General features: G+C 51.2%; 1 protein-coding gene across 7 annotated transcripts in view; it reads right to left on the reverse strand.

Moving 5' to 3' along the window:
- The window catches only part of HDAC7 (histone deacetylase 7), an 88,492-nt gene that overhangs the window by 44,752 nt on the left and 30,268 nt on the right, over positions 1–13,472 (reverse strand). Inside the window, exon 2 of one of the 7 annotated variants that reach the window (XM_037412068.1) lies at positions 2,562–2,633. The exons of 3 other annotated variants lie outside the window; for them this stretch is intronic. In XM_037412068.1, coding sequence (XP_037267965.1) covers positions 2,562–2,633 — 72 coding nt within the window. Of the gene's footprint in view, positions 1–2,254; positions 2,448–2,561; positions 2,634–8,952; positions 9,362–10,770; positions 10,983–13,472 lie in introns of those variants that run through there. 3 more of the 7 variants (XM_037412071.1, XM_037412073.1, XM_037412067.1) reach the window with 3 other exon arrangements.

The following is a 13,472-nucleotide window of genomic DNA, read 5'->3' on the forward strand; positions in this document are numbered from 1 at the left end:
AGCTCTACCAACACCTCCAGTTAGCAAGAGCACAATGGCTCCAAACATCACAACAGGCAAATGGTTTATCCAGCTGCAGAGCCAAAACCTCCCTGCAGTGTCTGTGAGGGTGCAAGGCCATGAGCAGGCTCTGCGGCACATATTCTCTGAAGTATTAAAAAAAAAAAAAAAAAAAAAAAAAAAAAGGAAATTGCAAGGAACTACAAGGAGTTTGCCACCACTGCATCATGCGTCTAAGCTTGTTTCTTCTTCTGATGAGCTCTGACAACTGGAGGATGTGAGCTGGGAGAAGAACTAGGCTGCAGGAGGGTGCGCAAGGCTCATCACATGCCAGCACTCCCTCCAAACCACTAAATACCACCAGATCTGTGGGTGAGACTTGCGTTAAGACAGGGTGCCTCTCTGCATAGAAAGAGGATAGACCACGTCTGATCTAGAGTGCCAGAATATGAGGATAGCAGTAGGAGGGGAGAAAAAACTCTCCTGTTCATCTCAGCAAAATATGAACCCTAGTGCAACTCCCCACCTTAGTGTCAGACTAAAATTTTTCAGGCATGAGCCCAAGACTTATGTGCTGCTCCTTTCCCTTCTCCCACATTTCTGTTATTAAACCGACTAATGCTACTTATCTACAAATCCTGCCTCCTCTTAAACCAGCAAAGCCACACCACGGTTCCTGCAGTGTTGACAGTCCGCCATGTCCCTTTGCTTGAGTGGAGAGCCCAAGGGGATGCCAACAGCTTGCTCCCCACAAACCATACACTATCTGCCTTCAGAGCTTATCTACTACACAAGTTCAATCATGATGTGGTTCCCACCACGGTGCTCTGCAGCCAGCATCCACATTTTCACACAGTGATCAAACAACTCAAAGCATCCAGAAAACTGAACTTCCACGGGAGCCTAAGTAAAGCCAGTGTGGAGCAAGTCTTCAAGGAAAGGGAGTTATTCCAGAGCTGTGCTTCGTAACCAAACACAGGATAAAGCTCAGCGAGGTACAGAGAATTCACTGAGGCAGCACACGGATCAGCAGCACAAACCCATTAAGCCCTGGCCACTGGCAGGAGAAGTTTTTTTACCAAGGAGCCTCTGTGCCCTCCAAGCGGACTCCATGCAGAAGTTGTACAGCTGTCCCAAATTTGAAAGACAGATAAGGCTCAAGTGATTCATTCAGTGTAAACCTTTATTTATTCTTGCTTACCCACAGAAGGAGCCAGCAGCTGCTAATGCTAAACTGGGCCAGCTCCCAAGCACAGACAAAGGCCTGCAAAAATGGGTTTAAGGAGGAACTGATTGTTCAAAAAGCAATCCTAGAAGAGGGAGTTAGAAAGAGGGAGTGCAGCACAGTGCAGGAGGAAGAGGAAGCCAGAGAGCACCTAAAAATAAATTTTATAAAAAGTAGTCAGGCACAGGACAAAGGCCTTGTCTGCACGTGACCATTACCCGCAGTGTAGGCAGGATGCAAACAGTACACAACACTCACTCCCCAGCAACCCCACATACACAGCCTCAACCACCCCACAGCACACAGCAAAAGCCATGGCCAGCACCTTTTGCCCCCAGGATGGACTTGTTTCTCCTGTGCCATAAACCCTTCAGATGCAGGGCACTGCTCCTGCTCATTCCCTAACCCCAGCACGCTGTGCCTGCTCCGCTTCTGGGTGGAAACTCATCTAAGCCCAGCAGAGCTGGCATCAGGCAGCTTCAACAATAGTTTGAAAAAGTTAAAGCAATTTAAGTGAAGTCTGGAAAACAAGATCTCTCCCAAAACACACTCAAAAATAGCTAAGTCCTGCTGAAGGACTACCCATCTCTGCACCCATCTAGGCAGCACATTCATTAGATCTGAGGAAGAGCTGGTGGGTAAATGGTGAGTTCCCAATGAAACAGCCAGAAAAGGCAGAGCAGGTAACACATGAGCCTGTCCTCTGTTTGCTGGTATAACTGGGACTGATGCTGTCTGTTCCCCTCCTGCAGTCACGAGGCTGCAGAAAACTCCCACATAAGCACCGAGCTGGGTCCCTACGTACAGGCAATCAAAACTTCAAAGCCCTTACTTAACCTGCCTCAGTAGTGGCTGCGTCCACCAGATGCAGATCAGAGCTTCAGTTCAGGCCCGTGTGTGAACTGTTCTCCGTGTGACGTACAGAAGTATGCTCCCATGTACACCTTTAGCCAGCCTACCTGACTAGTGAGGACTCACAGCCATGCAAGGAAGGAAAAAAAATCCCCCAGTGATGGGAAAGGCACTCACAGGATGGGCTGAACATCACCAGCGTGGCAGATATCTTCAGCCTTGGTGCAACACTCTGAGAACATCCAGCTAGTTCTGCTCCCAGGAAGCTACTGCTCCGCATCCCATATGCACTTCTGCTTCACTCCTGCCACACATGTCATCAGTGCAGCAGTAAGACACATCTGATAAGGCTGCTCATAGATAGGTCAGATGCAATAGGCCACTTAACAGACTCTTGCGTACTGAGTCATCCCATTGCCTGAGCAGTCTGCCTCCTCCGGAGTATGTATACCAGATCCAGCAACTCTTTTTCATACTCACGTACATGTGGCACTCTTTTTGAGCGCACAAGCTTGAGGCTGCTGAGTAGGGCTCTGCCCAAGCTGTTCCTTCAAAGCTGCCATGAAACACAAACAAAAATGCATGGCATAAGTTTGCTAGTCTTTACCCTATGGACCTTGAACTCATGACTACTGAGTAATGCAGCTTGCTCAGCTAACCAGCAAGCTAAGAATAGAGACCTTGAAGTGAAACCTACTGGGATTGGCAGCTATTTTGATCACACTTGGCCAGCGGAGCAGCGTGACATAAGAGGATACAAAGAGGAAACTGCACAACAACTCTCACCTCACCGAGAAAGATTTGGGTAACAAGGTAAGAGCCACTGTGCATGCCTTTCAGGCAAAGTAAATGCTGTGATGAATCCCCAAGGCCATCATCACACTGTTTTGCCAGCTCACTCCTCAAAACCCAAGCTGTGGTCTCTGTTTGCAGCAGTGTGATACCAAGCAGGTTGTTCCCGGGCACAGCACCAGCCCAGTGGTACCCTGAGCATCCCGCAGGACCAGCTGAGCCCACCAAGAACTGTAGAGCTGGACCCCAGTGGGCAGCAATCCAGTGTGGCCACTGCTTTTCCCCATCTGGGATCCAGCAAAAACCCAGCAGTCTGCCTCCTGTGCTGCCTGCAGCTCCGCCACACAGCCCATGTCAAGCAAAGCACGTTGCCACTGGTTCAGCCTGCTCAAGCACCTTCATGGAGTGGGGCTGCCAGGGATCCTGCTGTGACCAAGCACTTGCATGTGGCTGAGCCAAGCCTCAAGGCGACCAAAGCAACCAGAGCACCCACAAATCCCAAACCTTGTCTTTCCTTTCTAACATCAAGGAGAACCTTGCAGTGCTTCAGCGTAGCACAACCTTAGAAGAAAGGGTTGCGATCATGCCCAGTCACCAGATGTGTTTAGGAAAAATCTGGTCTCAGTTAGCAACCAACATTAAGATTAATGCAAGGAAATTTAAATGGCAACTCTTGGAGCGTATCTGATTTCAGCCCTTAGATACTGGGAAAATAAACACACAAGCTACAGTTTCTGGAAATCAAGCTCACCACCTCGTACCAGTCCCTGTAGCAGCTCTCTGCTAGTTCGTAGTGTGTCCATCTCATCAGCATAAGCATTTGAATACTTGTGAGGCCAGTATATTCTGCCAGCTTACTCAAAACCGAGAAATGTATTTTCTACCGGGTTTTGGACAGGAATAAGTCATAAGCAGGGACTGACAGAGCCTACAGTGCTAAGTAATTTTATTCCCCAAACTGACCAGCTTAGTCTGTGATAAAAACACCCTCCAAAACTTACACAGGGCATCTGAGGGAACACAGCACCTCCAATTCCAGTCATCATCCAGACAGCAACCGCTTATTAAGGCCTCTGTCAAACCGCCTGTATTAAATCACAATTTCAAAGAGGCTGAGCATTCTGAATAAAGATCACAAGATGCAGATTTGCTTAACACTGCAGTTCAATTATTACAGTGGCATGAGCCAGTGCTGCTGTCCTCTCTGCCCGCTCCATGCCAGCAGGTGACAGCCACATGGTTGCAGGGACTCAGACAAAACCCAACCACCCTGACACTGTGGCAGGGACGTCCCTCAGCATGGGGAACCCCTCTTCTGGGACACTGCCACCTCCAGCTTATGGCAGCTCTGTCCTGCGACTGTGCTGTGGGGATAGAAGTGCCATCATGGACAAGGAGGACCAGCCAGTCTCAGGCCCAGCACAGAGGGGAGCAGCAGAGCCACGAAGGGGTCTGACTGCAGGCACACAAGGAGTGCCCGGTAGGTTCACCAGGCTTCAGTGCATCCCTGAGCCATGGAGAACTGTGCCCTCTGTGGAAGCAGTTTTCAAGGCAAATGGACCATACTGCAAGTCTGCCCACCAGCACCTCCACACTGTCACTTGGGGACCCCTATACCGCTGCAGCGACACGTTGGTGCAGTCTTTGAAGAAGGAAAAGAAGGAGGCAGGCATGATCCTGAGCTCAGCAGAAGCCAGGAGATGAGCCCCAAGAAGAGCAGAGGCTCCTGCGAGATGCTCTGTAGTGCCTGCAGAAATAGTCAAGCCTCCACCCTTGACATCTTTGGGACAGCAAGGAGCCATATGCTGGTCCCTGCCTCAGTCCTGGGACAAGGTCAGAGGCCAGAGGACCAAGGGTGAGCCCACACAGGTGGCAAAAAATGACACAGCAAAAACTGACTGAGCAAGGCAAGGGAAGTGAGAGAACAGTGCTCCTCCTCTGCTCTGGGCTGTCAAGGGAGCAGGGACACACTTCTACTTCAGAGATATCCTCTCTGCTGTAAATATTCCAACCCTACAGCCAGCAGAAGATAATACTGGAAAGCAGGAGCTTTCACTGGCCTCTTAAGAATTGCTGAAGGCAGCTAGATGAAGAAAAGAGTCTGTGGCAGGAACAGAAGAGACTATTTTCACTTGGTAGTTGCACCCCCAGGCTACGGATGGAAACACATCCTCTGCAACTTAAGTGCATCAAGCCCTGAGCAAACCTGTAAAATTTACATAAGCCTTTAAGTTCAGAATACAGATAAAGGAAGACATTCAGAGAGCAAGGCTCACTTTGTCTTGAATGATTGCTAGGAAGTTCTCTACTGTTTTCTGTGCTGCCCAAGGCTTTGCTCTTATGCAACAGTGGCTTTTAAAAAAGCAGCCTCACAGCATCAACACTGTTCTCCCCTCCCTTGGGTAAGAGATTCTCCTTCCATGAAGGCTCAAGAACACCCCCCAGAGAACTGTTCCCAGCACCAGGTCCCAACTCCTTCCTGCAGCATCAGGGAGTCCACTCCTCCCCAGAGGCTGCTCCAGTGCCCTGCTCCCACCCTCTGTGGACTTGAACTCCAAAACACTTGCAGGACCGCAGGATGCTCCGGAGGCTCCTTGGGCACACTGCTCTCAATGACCCAAGTAACAGGCTGATATCCTTCTAGTTACAACTAGAACACAAACCAGATCAGGACACCTACTGTTTTATTTCCATGAACACCTACCCACAGTCCTTGCAGAGGGGGAGTTGTGGGAGAACTGGGTGTACTTGAGTAAAAGGGAAGGTGGAGAAAGGAAATTAAAGAGGCAAAGTAGGAGAGGAAGGTGGGAGAACAGATGAATGAAAACTCCAGGATCACCTAACGTGACCCAGTTGAATCAGTACGGGTGAGAGCAATCTTGTCACGAAACCCGAATGCATCAGGAAGCCCTACCTGCTTATTTCATGCCTTATAACATCGATAGAGTAATTTCTAAAAAAAGCTAAGGTTTGGGTCTTGGTTTTGTGGTATTACTTTAGGATAGCTACAGTAAACCGGGATAGCTTTTTTGATCCTGAGTTACACACTGCAATGCACAAACAGCCCAGCTAACAGTGGGCTAACACCGCCAAAAACTAGGAGCCACATATGGCTAGCAGTGACTCCCACTCACCGGTTAAATGCTGTGAGGATGCTCCAGGCAGGCACTGCTGACAGGGATACCCTGCACATGTAAAAAATTTTCCACCAAGAGAAATGAGTCTCTTCTGGAAGCCGGTGTGAGATACTCTCGGTTTCCAGCTCTTCCCCCAACTGTATCTCCACCCTCCTCTTCTCTACTTTTAGCACCCACCTTTCCAGCACAAAGCCTCTGTCCCCCTGAAGCACAATGCTGTCATTTACTGCGACACAGAGAGGCTGCAGGGTAAGCATGACCGTGTACCAGACCAGTAGCAGTGTTTGTTCTGCACTAATGTGAGCGGTATTTTGATCCAACTGTGCAATGTAACCCTGTGGAAGAGCTAATTCTCCTGCTGGCATGCATTCCTACTCCTGGTACAAACACCTCATAGGATGAAGCCTAACGTATCCACCTGCGAGTGAGTGGTATGGCTTCCCACTGTGCTGAGGTACAAAAAGCAAGCCAGCCAGATACCAAGGAAGACTCTAGCCTCAGAGACACCTTCATAATTCTCTACATTGACAACAGCACCAACAGGCTGAGAGCACCATCCACCATGCTTAGCCTTGAACATGGACAGACTAAACTTTTAGGATAAGGGGGACAAACAGATACACATGATGGATATGTTAAGGCATCACAGTGTAACAGATAGACACTATCTCACTCCATCCCTTCCTTGGGATCAGGACCTCTCTGGAGATCCTCACTTAGGATATTCCCTCCTGGCTCAAGACCTCTCTGGGTAACAGTGTAGCACTGACTCAAGGCTCCTTCCTCAGCATCCTCAGTTATCGCCCAACAGGGACCACAATGACAGGGACATATGGCACTCACACCAACTGTCACCCCATCAACCCACTTACGGGTACTGCTGCATCATGCTGAGCATTCACTGTCTTCAGCCCCACTCTGCCAAGGGCAGATGTGCCTTGGCACTAATTGCTCCTCCAAGGTGAGCCTGGGAAATTTCCAAAGTCAGTTCAACAAGCACTGGGGCTCAGTTTGCTATTTATAGTTTGACAGCTAGGACAATGCCACCCAATCATAGTAGCTTCACTTGCTCTGGCTAAACTCAAACCCAAATGACTAAATCCTGTACAACATAGAGCAGTCTTAGAGCTGCCTAAATTCAGCATGCATTCATTCAGTGTTAGCAACTGCTGCTATATCTGGAAGACAGTTTCAAGTGAAGATGGAGCTCTCCAAGGCAGAGAAGGAAAACAAATCTTTTGCCTACATTCTGCAAGCCAGCACTGCTCTCCCTAAACTTCCTTGGCTCAGCTTAAGACGACCCAAGCTTTTCTGCTAAAAAGTTAATGTTAATAACTGGCACTGAATCCCACCAGCCCCTAAACACCTCCTGAACTCTACAACTCCTTGAAAGCCTCATGAGATCATCACATCATGCAGCAAATGTACCAACTCAGACCTTCTCTGAGTGACAAAATTGTCCCTAACATACTCCAGGCCCAGCCCTGCTCTTCGGGGAAGGCAGTTCAGCAGAGCAGCCCATATACATCCAAAGAGATGGAAGCAGGGTGACCAGAAACAAACCACATACACTAAGGCATCAGTGAAGGCAGGAAAACATTACAGCCATTCCGTAAGGCTGTAAGCAGCAGGGGTTTCTGCAGTATTTTTAGGACAGTCAGAGCGGCAGAGGAGAGACGGGGCTTGCCAGACAGAAGCCAAACCACGCACGGCTCTCAAAGCCTCGGTCACAGACAGCTGCTCAAGTCTGACACCAGCCCACCCTGCTGCAACCAGCCTGTTTGAACTTGGCAAGGCCAGGACACGCTCCTCCAGCCATCTGTCATCTCCCCATTTTACTAAAGACACAAAAGTCAGCAAAGAAACTGCAAATAGGAAGCCAGCAAATCCTGAACTGGGGAAGGATGCATTCCTGCCTTCAGGGAGCATAGCAAGGTAATGAGGCATAGACACTGGGAAGCACTCTGTAGCTTGCAGGACTGACTCACCTACCCATCCTGTGCTGTTCCGTTCCTCTGTAGCAGAGAGCAGCTACAGGGCTGGATGGAAACCAAAAGGTAATAAATCAGATCCGAAAAACTAAGGTCTCGACGTTTGAACCAGAGATTGAATAGAAGATTCGCACACCTCCCCTGTGAGAGTCAGGCAACAGGGCAGAAGGAGCTGCCTTGTTTTGGAGTATTGCCAACACATGCATTTGGGTTTTTTCCCTCCCCAAAGTCCCAGCTGTTAAATAAATGATCACAGGATTTCCCAGACCCTCTTAAAAAGCACGTATACCATTGCGAACAGGAAAAAGCCTGAAAATCTGAGCCACAGACTCCAAATATACAACATCTCCTTACTACTGACATTTTCAAATCTCATTTTTCTTTCAACAGTTTCTGAATGGTTAAGGTTTTGCAGCATTGGCTTTCAGCTTCCCAAGAGTTGTTCCTACCCCAGTGCCCCATGGTGGAAGAACTGTTTGGCTTAAGCCATGTATCCCAAAGCCATTGGTGTGGCCACTCACACCCCTAGAGCCACCTCAAAAGACTTGAAGCAGCCACCCTCCACTCCTAGCACCAGATATAACCGGGGTTTTTACTCCAATCCACAGCCCACTGAAGTGTGAACACAGAAACCAGGGCCACAGTTGGGACAGCCATGCTCCAGCCACCGCAGGCCTGAATTCCCCATCTCTGCCAGAGGCACAACACAAATCCAGAGCCAGAAATCTCAGGAGGACATGAAGTTTAACACTTTGCTAACCAGATATAACACTGTGTTGCACTGAAATACCTCTACCGGATCAGAACTGCACTGGACAGCATCCAGCACCCACCCAAAGCATAAGTCTCTCCCTGCCCTGGGGAGGTTCCTGTCCTAGCCCCTGTAGGATGCAACAAAGCCATTTAATAAACTGCAGGAATAAAACCACACTCACATGCCCCCACCTACACTCACCTCCATCCTCCTGCTATGCTGTTCCAGGATGAGATACACACTTGCACAGAGCAGCTCTAACATTGTGACTTGTCTGTTGCCAAATGACACGTCCAAAAGGTTTAGAAGCATGTTCAGGACAGATCTAACTTCATTATCGTCCCATGCACTTATGCCTGCTGAGCTTCCAGCCTCACTGCAAGCACTTTTGCTGCCATTTTCATGCTCCCACTTCCTGCTCACATCAGGCAGCTGAGTAGGAAGTGCTGAAATCCTCTGATTCTCACTGCAAACCAGGAAGCACTGGAGATCTCCTGAGAAAGGCTGTGATTTCCAGGCTGAAATCCTCTGCAAACATCTGGTCAGAGGCATTGCATCCGGGCCCTCAGAGAGTGGGGCCCATCCTCCCCATCCTTCCAGACTGTGCTCCTTTGACCGTCTGCTAGAACACAGGGCAGAAACCACTTACAGATCATCCAGTTGGGCAAAAAACTATTGCACCGTCCAAATCCTCAGCCATTCACTTCCCTACCTCTCCCATGACAAGTGACACCTTGTCTCTCCTGCACACTTGCCACCGAGCCAAGTCCAGCACATGTCAACAGCCCCTCTGCAGGAGCCTCCCAACATCCCGTTACTCAGCAGAGCCTCATAACGTGCCCAAACCCTGAATAATACCTTTACCATGGAAAAAGGTGTGGGAAGATCTGCTTTTTGGGAGCCTGAGGATTGCCAGCAAAGGGCAAATCTTGGATAATTCACAGATCTGTGGGCTGCATTGGCTCATATGCTCAGTCCCCAGACAGATCGAGGCTACTTGGGGTATCGACAGCTCTTTTCCCAGTACAGCTACTTACATCCTTTGTCAAGAACATATTCAGAGAGAGATACCATTTCAGTAAATACACCCAAGGAAGACACAACCCAGCAGAGCTGTTAGTGCTGTCACTCCTCTGCCCCTGAAGCCTTGCTCCCTGCAAGCGGCAGCTAGCCTTCAGAAGGGAAAGGCAACAGGATTAGAACAAAAATGTTCCAGCAAACAACAGGCTCAGGTTTACCATACTGAAACACCTGATCTGGAAGGTGGCCGCAGGTCTGCAGACCTCATTCAACCAACGAGTCAGGGACTCCTGAGCCTGAAGACTCTCCCTTGGCTCTGGCAGCTTGTCCAGGCTTACACCAGCAGCCACACGTGTGCATTTGCATGTGACACAGTCTCCTACCGGGATGGATCAACTGCTCTTGAAGGCACAATCACCCGATGCATCCCCAGGCACTGACCCAGGCTCTCCATGGCTGCCAGGGTCATCTGTGTGCTGGGCTGTCCGATGCTTCCTTGCCCGGAGCCTGGCACGCCAGACGCACTCCAACACCAGGGGTGACAGCACCGCCAGCAACCCTCCTGTGACACCGGGTGCTGCACCACCCCCAGCCCAGCCGTGGCTGGAGGCTGCAGACCCTGAGGCGGTCACCGCAGGGGTCCAACACCCCCAAGGAGTGAGACCCCTTGGATTCACACCGGGCAGCTCCCCGCTGTGGAGGGGGGCTCATCAACCCCAGCGCAACACAGGGCCCGGCTTCACGGCACCCCTTCCAAGAAGCCTGCCAGCCCCCAGGGGTGAAAGGCCTGGGGCGGTGGGCAAGCACGGCCCTTCAGGGGGCCTGGCCAGGGGCAGGCATCGCCCCGCGGGGCTGTGAGGGAAACGGGGCCAGGCCTCGCCCAGGGGAGGCCTCTCCCGCATGGGGACGGGGTCTCGGCCCCGGAGAGGCCTCCGCCCCGCCCCGGTGACGGACCCGCGCCCGCCGCGGCGGAAACATCCCCGCCTGGCCGGTGCCTACCTTGGGCTGGGCCGGGCTGAGGCCTGCGGCGGGTACAAAGGCGAGGCCGGCGCGTCCGCGGGCTCAGGCGGCGGCGGAGCGGGGGGCGGCCCCCGGCCGGGCCGCGCAGGGCGGCGAGGCGCGGGGCTCCATGGGCTGGGCGGCGGGCACGGGGCTCCGTTGCCGGCTCTACTCCACCTGCCCCGCCGCCACCGCCCCGGAACCGGGCGGGGAGGAGCAGCACGGCCCGGCGCGGCCCGGCCCACGGTGCGTTGTCTGCGGGCGGTGCCGCCCCGCGGCCAATGGCGCCGCCGCCGCCGGGCCGGGCCCGGCCGAGCCGCGCCCGCCGCCGGCATCCTCCCCAGGACCGTGCAGCTGCGAAGTGGAGCGCGGGCGCTCGCCTGCGTTCAAAGATTTAGGACTGGCCGGGGGGGTTCAAGCACTTGGACCAAGCCCAAGTTGCGCCAAGGGAGGTTTAGGTTGGCCGTTAGGAAAAAAATTCTGCACTAAAAAGGTGGTCGAGCCTTGGAACAGGCTGCCTGCGGAGGTGGTGGAGTCACCATCCCTGGAAGTGTTCAAAAAACGCGTGGATCTGGCACTGAGCAACGTGGTTTAGTGGTGGACCTGGCAGTCCTGGGTTAACGGCTGGACTCGATGGTCTTAAAGGTCTTTTCCAACCTGAATGATTCTAACCTGGGATCCTGCACCTGGGACCAGCCTGGGACTCCTGCACTTCAGGGAGAACCGGAATTCACCCACCTGAGCCAAAATGGGGCTCCTTGAGCTAAAACAGGGCTCCTTGAACTGTCCTTATGGGCATGCAGAGCCCCTCAGCCTTGGGCCTAAGCCAGGTGCTGCTGCTCATCATGGCACTATGGGATGCTCTGTGGTGCCTGGCCACTGCCACTCGTCGTGGCTCTGTGGGATGCTCTGTGGTTCTCAGCTGCTGTGTGTTCCCACAGCCATGCATACACGCACAGGCTTCCCAGTGCTCGTCCTGCAGTGCCTGGTGCACACACATGCATGAGGTGGCAAGCTGATGCAGGCCAAACAGAAAAGCATCATACACACTACAAGGCACAGCAGTGCAGAGTCCCAGCGATAGCTCGATGGGACATAAAACCCACCATCAAAGTACCTAAAAGCATTTGCAAGTGGCAGCTTTAGCTGCTGGGGCTGCTGCCTTTGGAGCAGTGCTCTGTCTGAGCTGTGTTCTGCTTGGACACGTGATGCCATGTTTGGTTTACATTCTTCCTTCAAATGGAGACTATTTCAGTTCTATCTTAACATTTTTTAACTCCATAGAAAAGTCACACAGTAAGGTGCTCGCTGAATTTAACCCCTGGGGGGTTCAAAGGCTCCTCCTTGCCAACCATACTGTCTTCAGTCTTACCAAACCAATCTTACTGAGATCAGTGAGCCACAGAGAAACTTTGCTACAGCTTATATATCCCAGCCACAGAAAATGTAAGGCTCAGGCTGGTTGCATGCAGGAACTTAAGAAACTCACCTGTTGCAGCAACAGCTCTTTGGTAAGAAGCTCTGCTGTTACTACAGCTTTTTACCTTGCTTCCCAAACCTTGCCACCTCAGGCAGGGTGATGCTCTTTGCTAAAGAGAGTCCAGTACAATTCACAGACACATTTAAAAAGGACAAACCAGGAATTACACATTTAAAATTTCTCGCAGCTGGACCCTGAGCCCACACTTATTTGCTTAATTAAGTTTTGGAAAAGACTCTTCCACCACAGATTTACTTACATAATCTGAAATCCAGCAAAGCCTGCAGTGAGAGCTGTATGGCAGCACAGAGGACCCAAAGCTGAAAACGCAGAGCCATCTCTGCGAGATTGGTGCCGTTTCCTGCCGTTGGGACTCGGTCACCAGTGACAAGTCCTTTCAAGTGGCCACATCAGTTGGATTTGATACATCCAGCTGGTAAAAATAAGAGTGGCTCCAGAAAGATATGGGATGTGCAAGCAGGAAAGAGACATGAAGGTTTCCATCCTTTTCTACTGCTATTTATATTAGTCTTAAGTGTATTCTCTTTGAAAACTAAATGCTATTAATCCAGAATATTACACAGATCGCAGTCTGCCTTAAACCTAAGGAGCGTAGCAGCTCTTTAATTGAGGTTGAGTTAAACATTCCTTTTCAGAGCAGTATTTTCAGGTGCTTTAAAATCCACATGAATATTTAGGTTGTCTTTCAATCATCCAGCATGTAGCATCCTGGCTTTTTGACACTCTGGTCAGGCTCAGTACCTCCCATTCCTACATCCCATTGGGACTGGGTGATGTTTTCTTTTCGAAACAACAGTTCTACAGCAACCCTGGGACAGGCGGATGCCTCGGGAGTTGGAGTGCTGGTGGGAAGGGACTTCTGGAAGCTCCACTCCAGCTTCCTGCTCAGAGCAGAACCCTCACCACCACCACAGCAGGGTGGTCATGGATTTGCTTCACTCAGGCTGGTTGTCTCCGAGGATGGAGATGTTCCACCTCTCTGCATGCCCACACCAGGGCTGTGAAACACCTCCACTTGTCTAGCCTGTGCCAGCCAGCCACAGACAGTCCCAGATGCCTTTTGTTGTAACATGCGGCACCACTGGGAATAGGCTGACTCTGCCATCTTGTACTTGCCCTCAGGTTGTAGTAAGCTGTGGTTAGACCTCTCCTTCATCTCCTCTTCCGCATCCTAAAACACAGTAGCTCCCCTCACCTCTCC

The sequence above is a fragment of the Falco rusticolus genome, chromosome 19 (genome assembly GCF_015220075.1).
Source record: "Falco rusticolus isolate bFalRus1 chromosome 19, bFalRus1.pri, whole genome shotgun sequence".
Taxonomy (NCBI): Eukaryota; Metazoa; Chordata; class Aves; order Falconiformes; family Falconidae; genus Falco; species Falco rusticolus.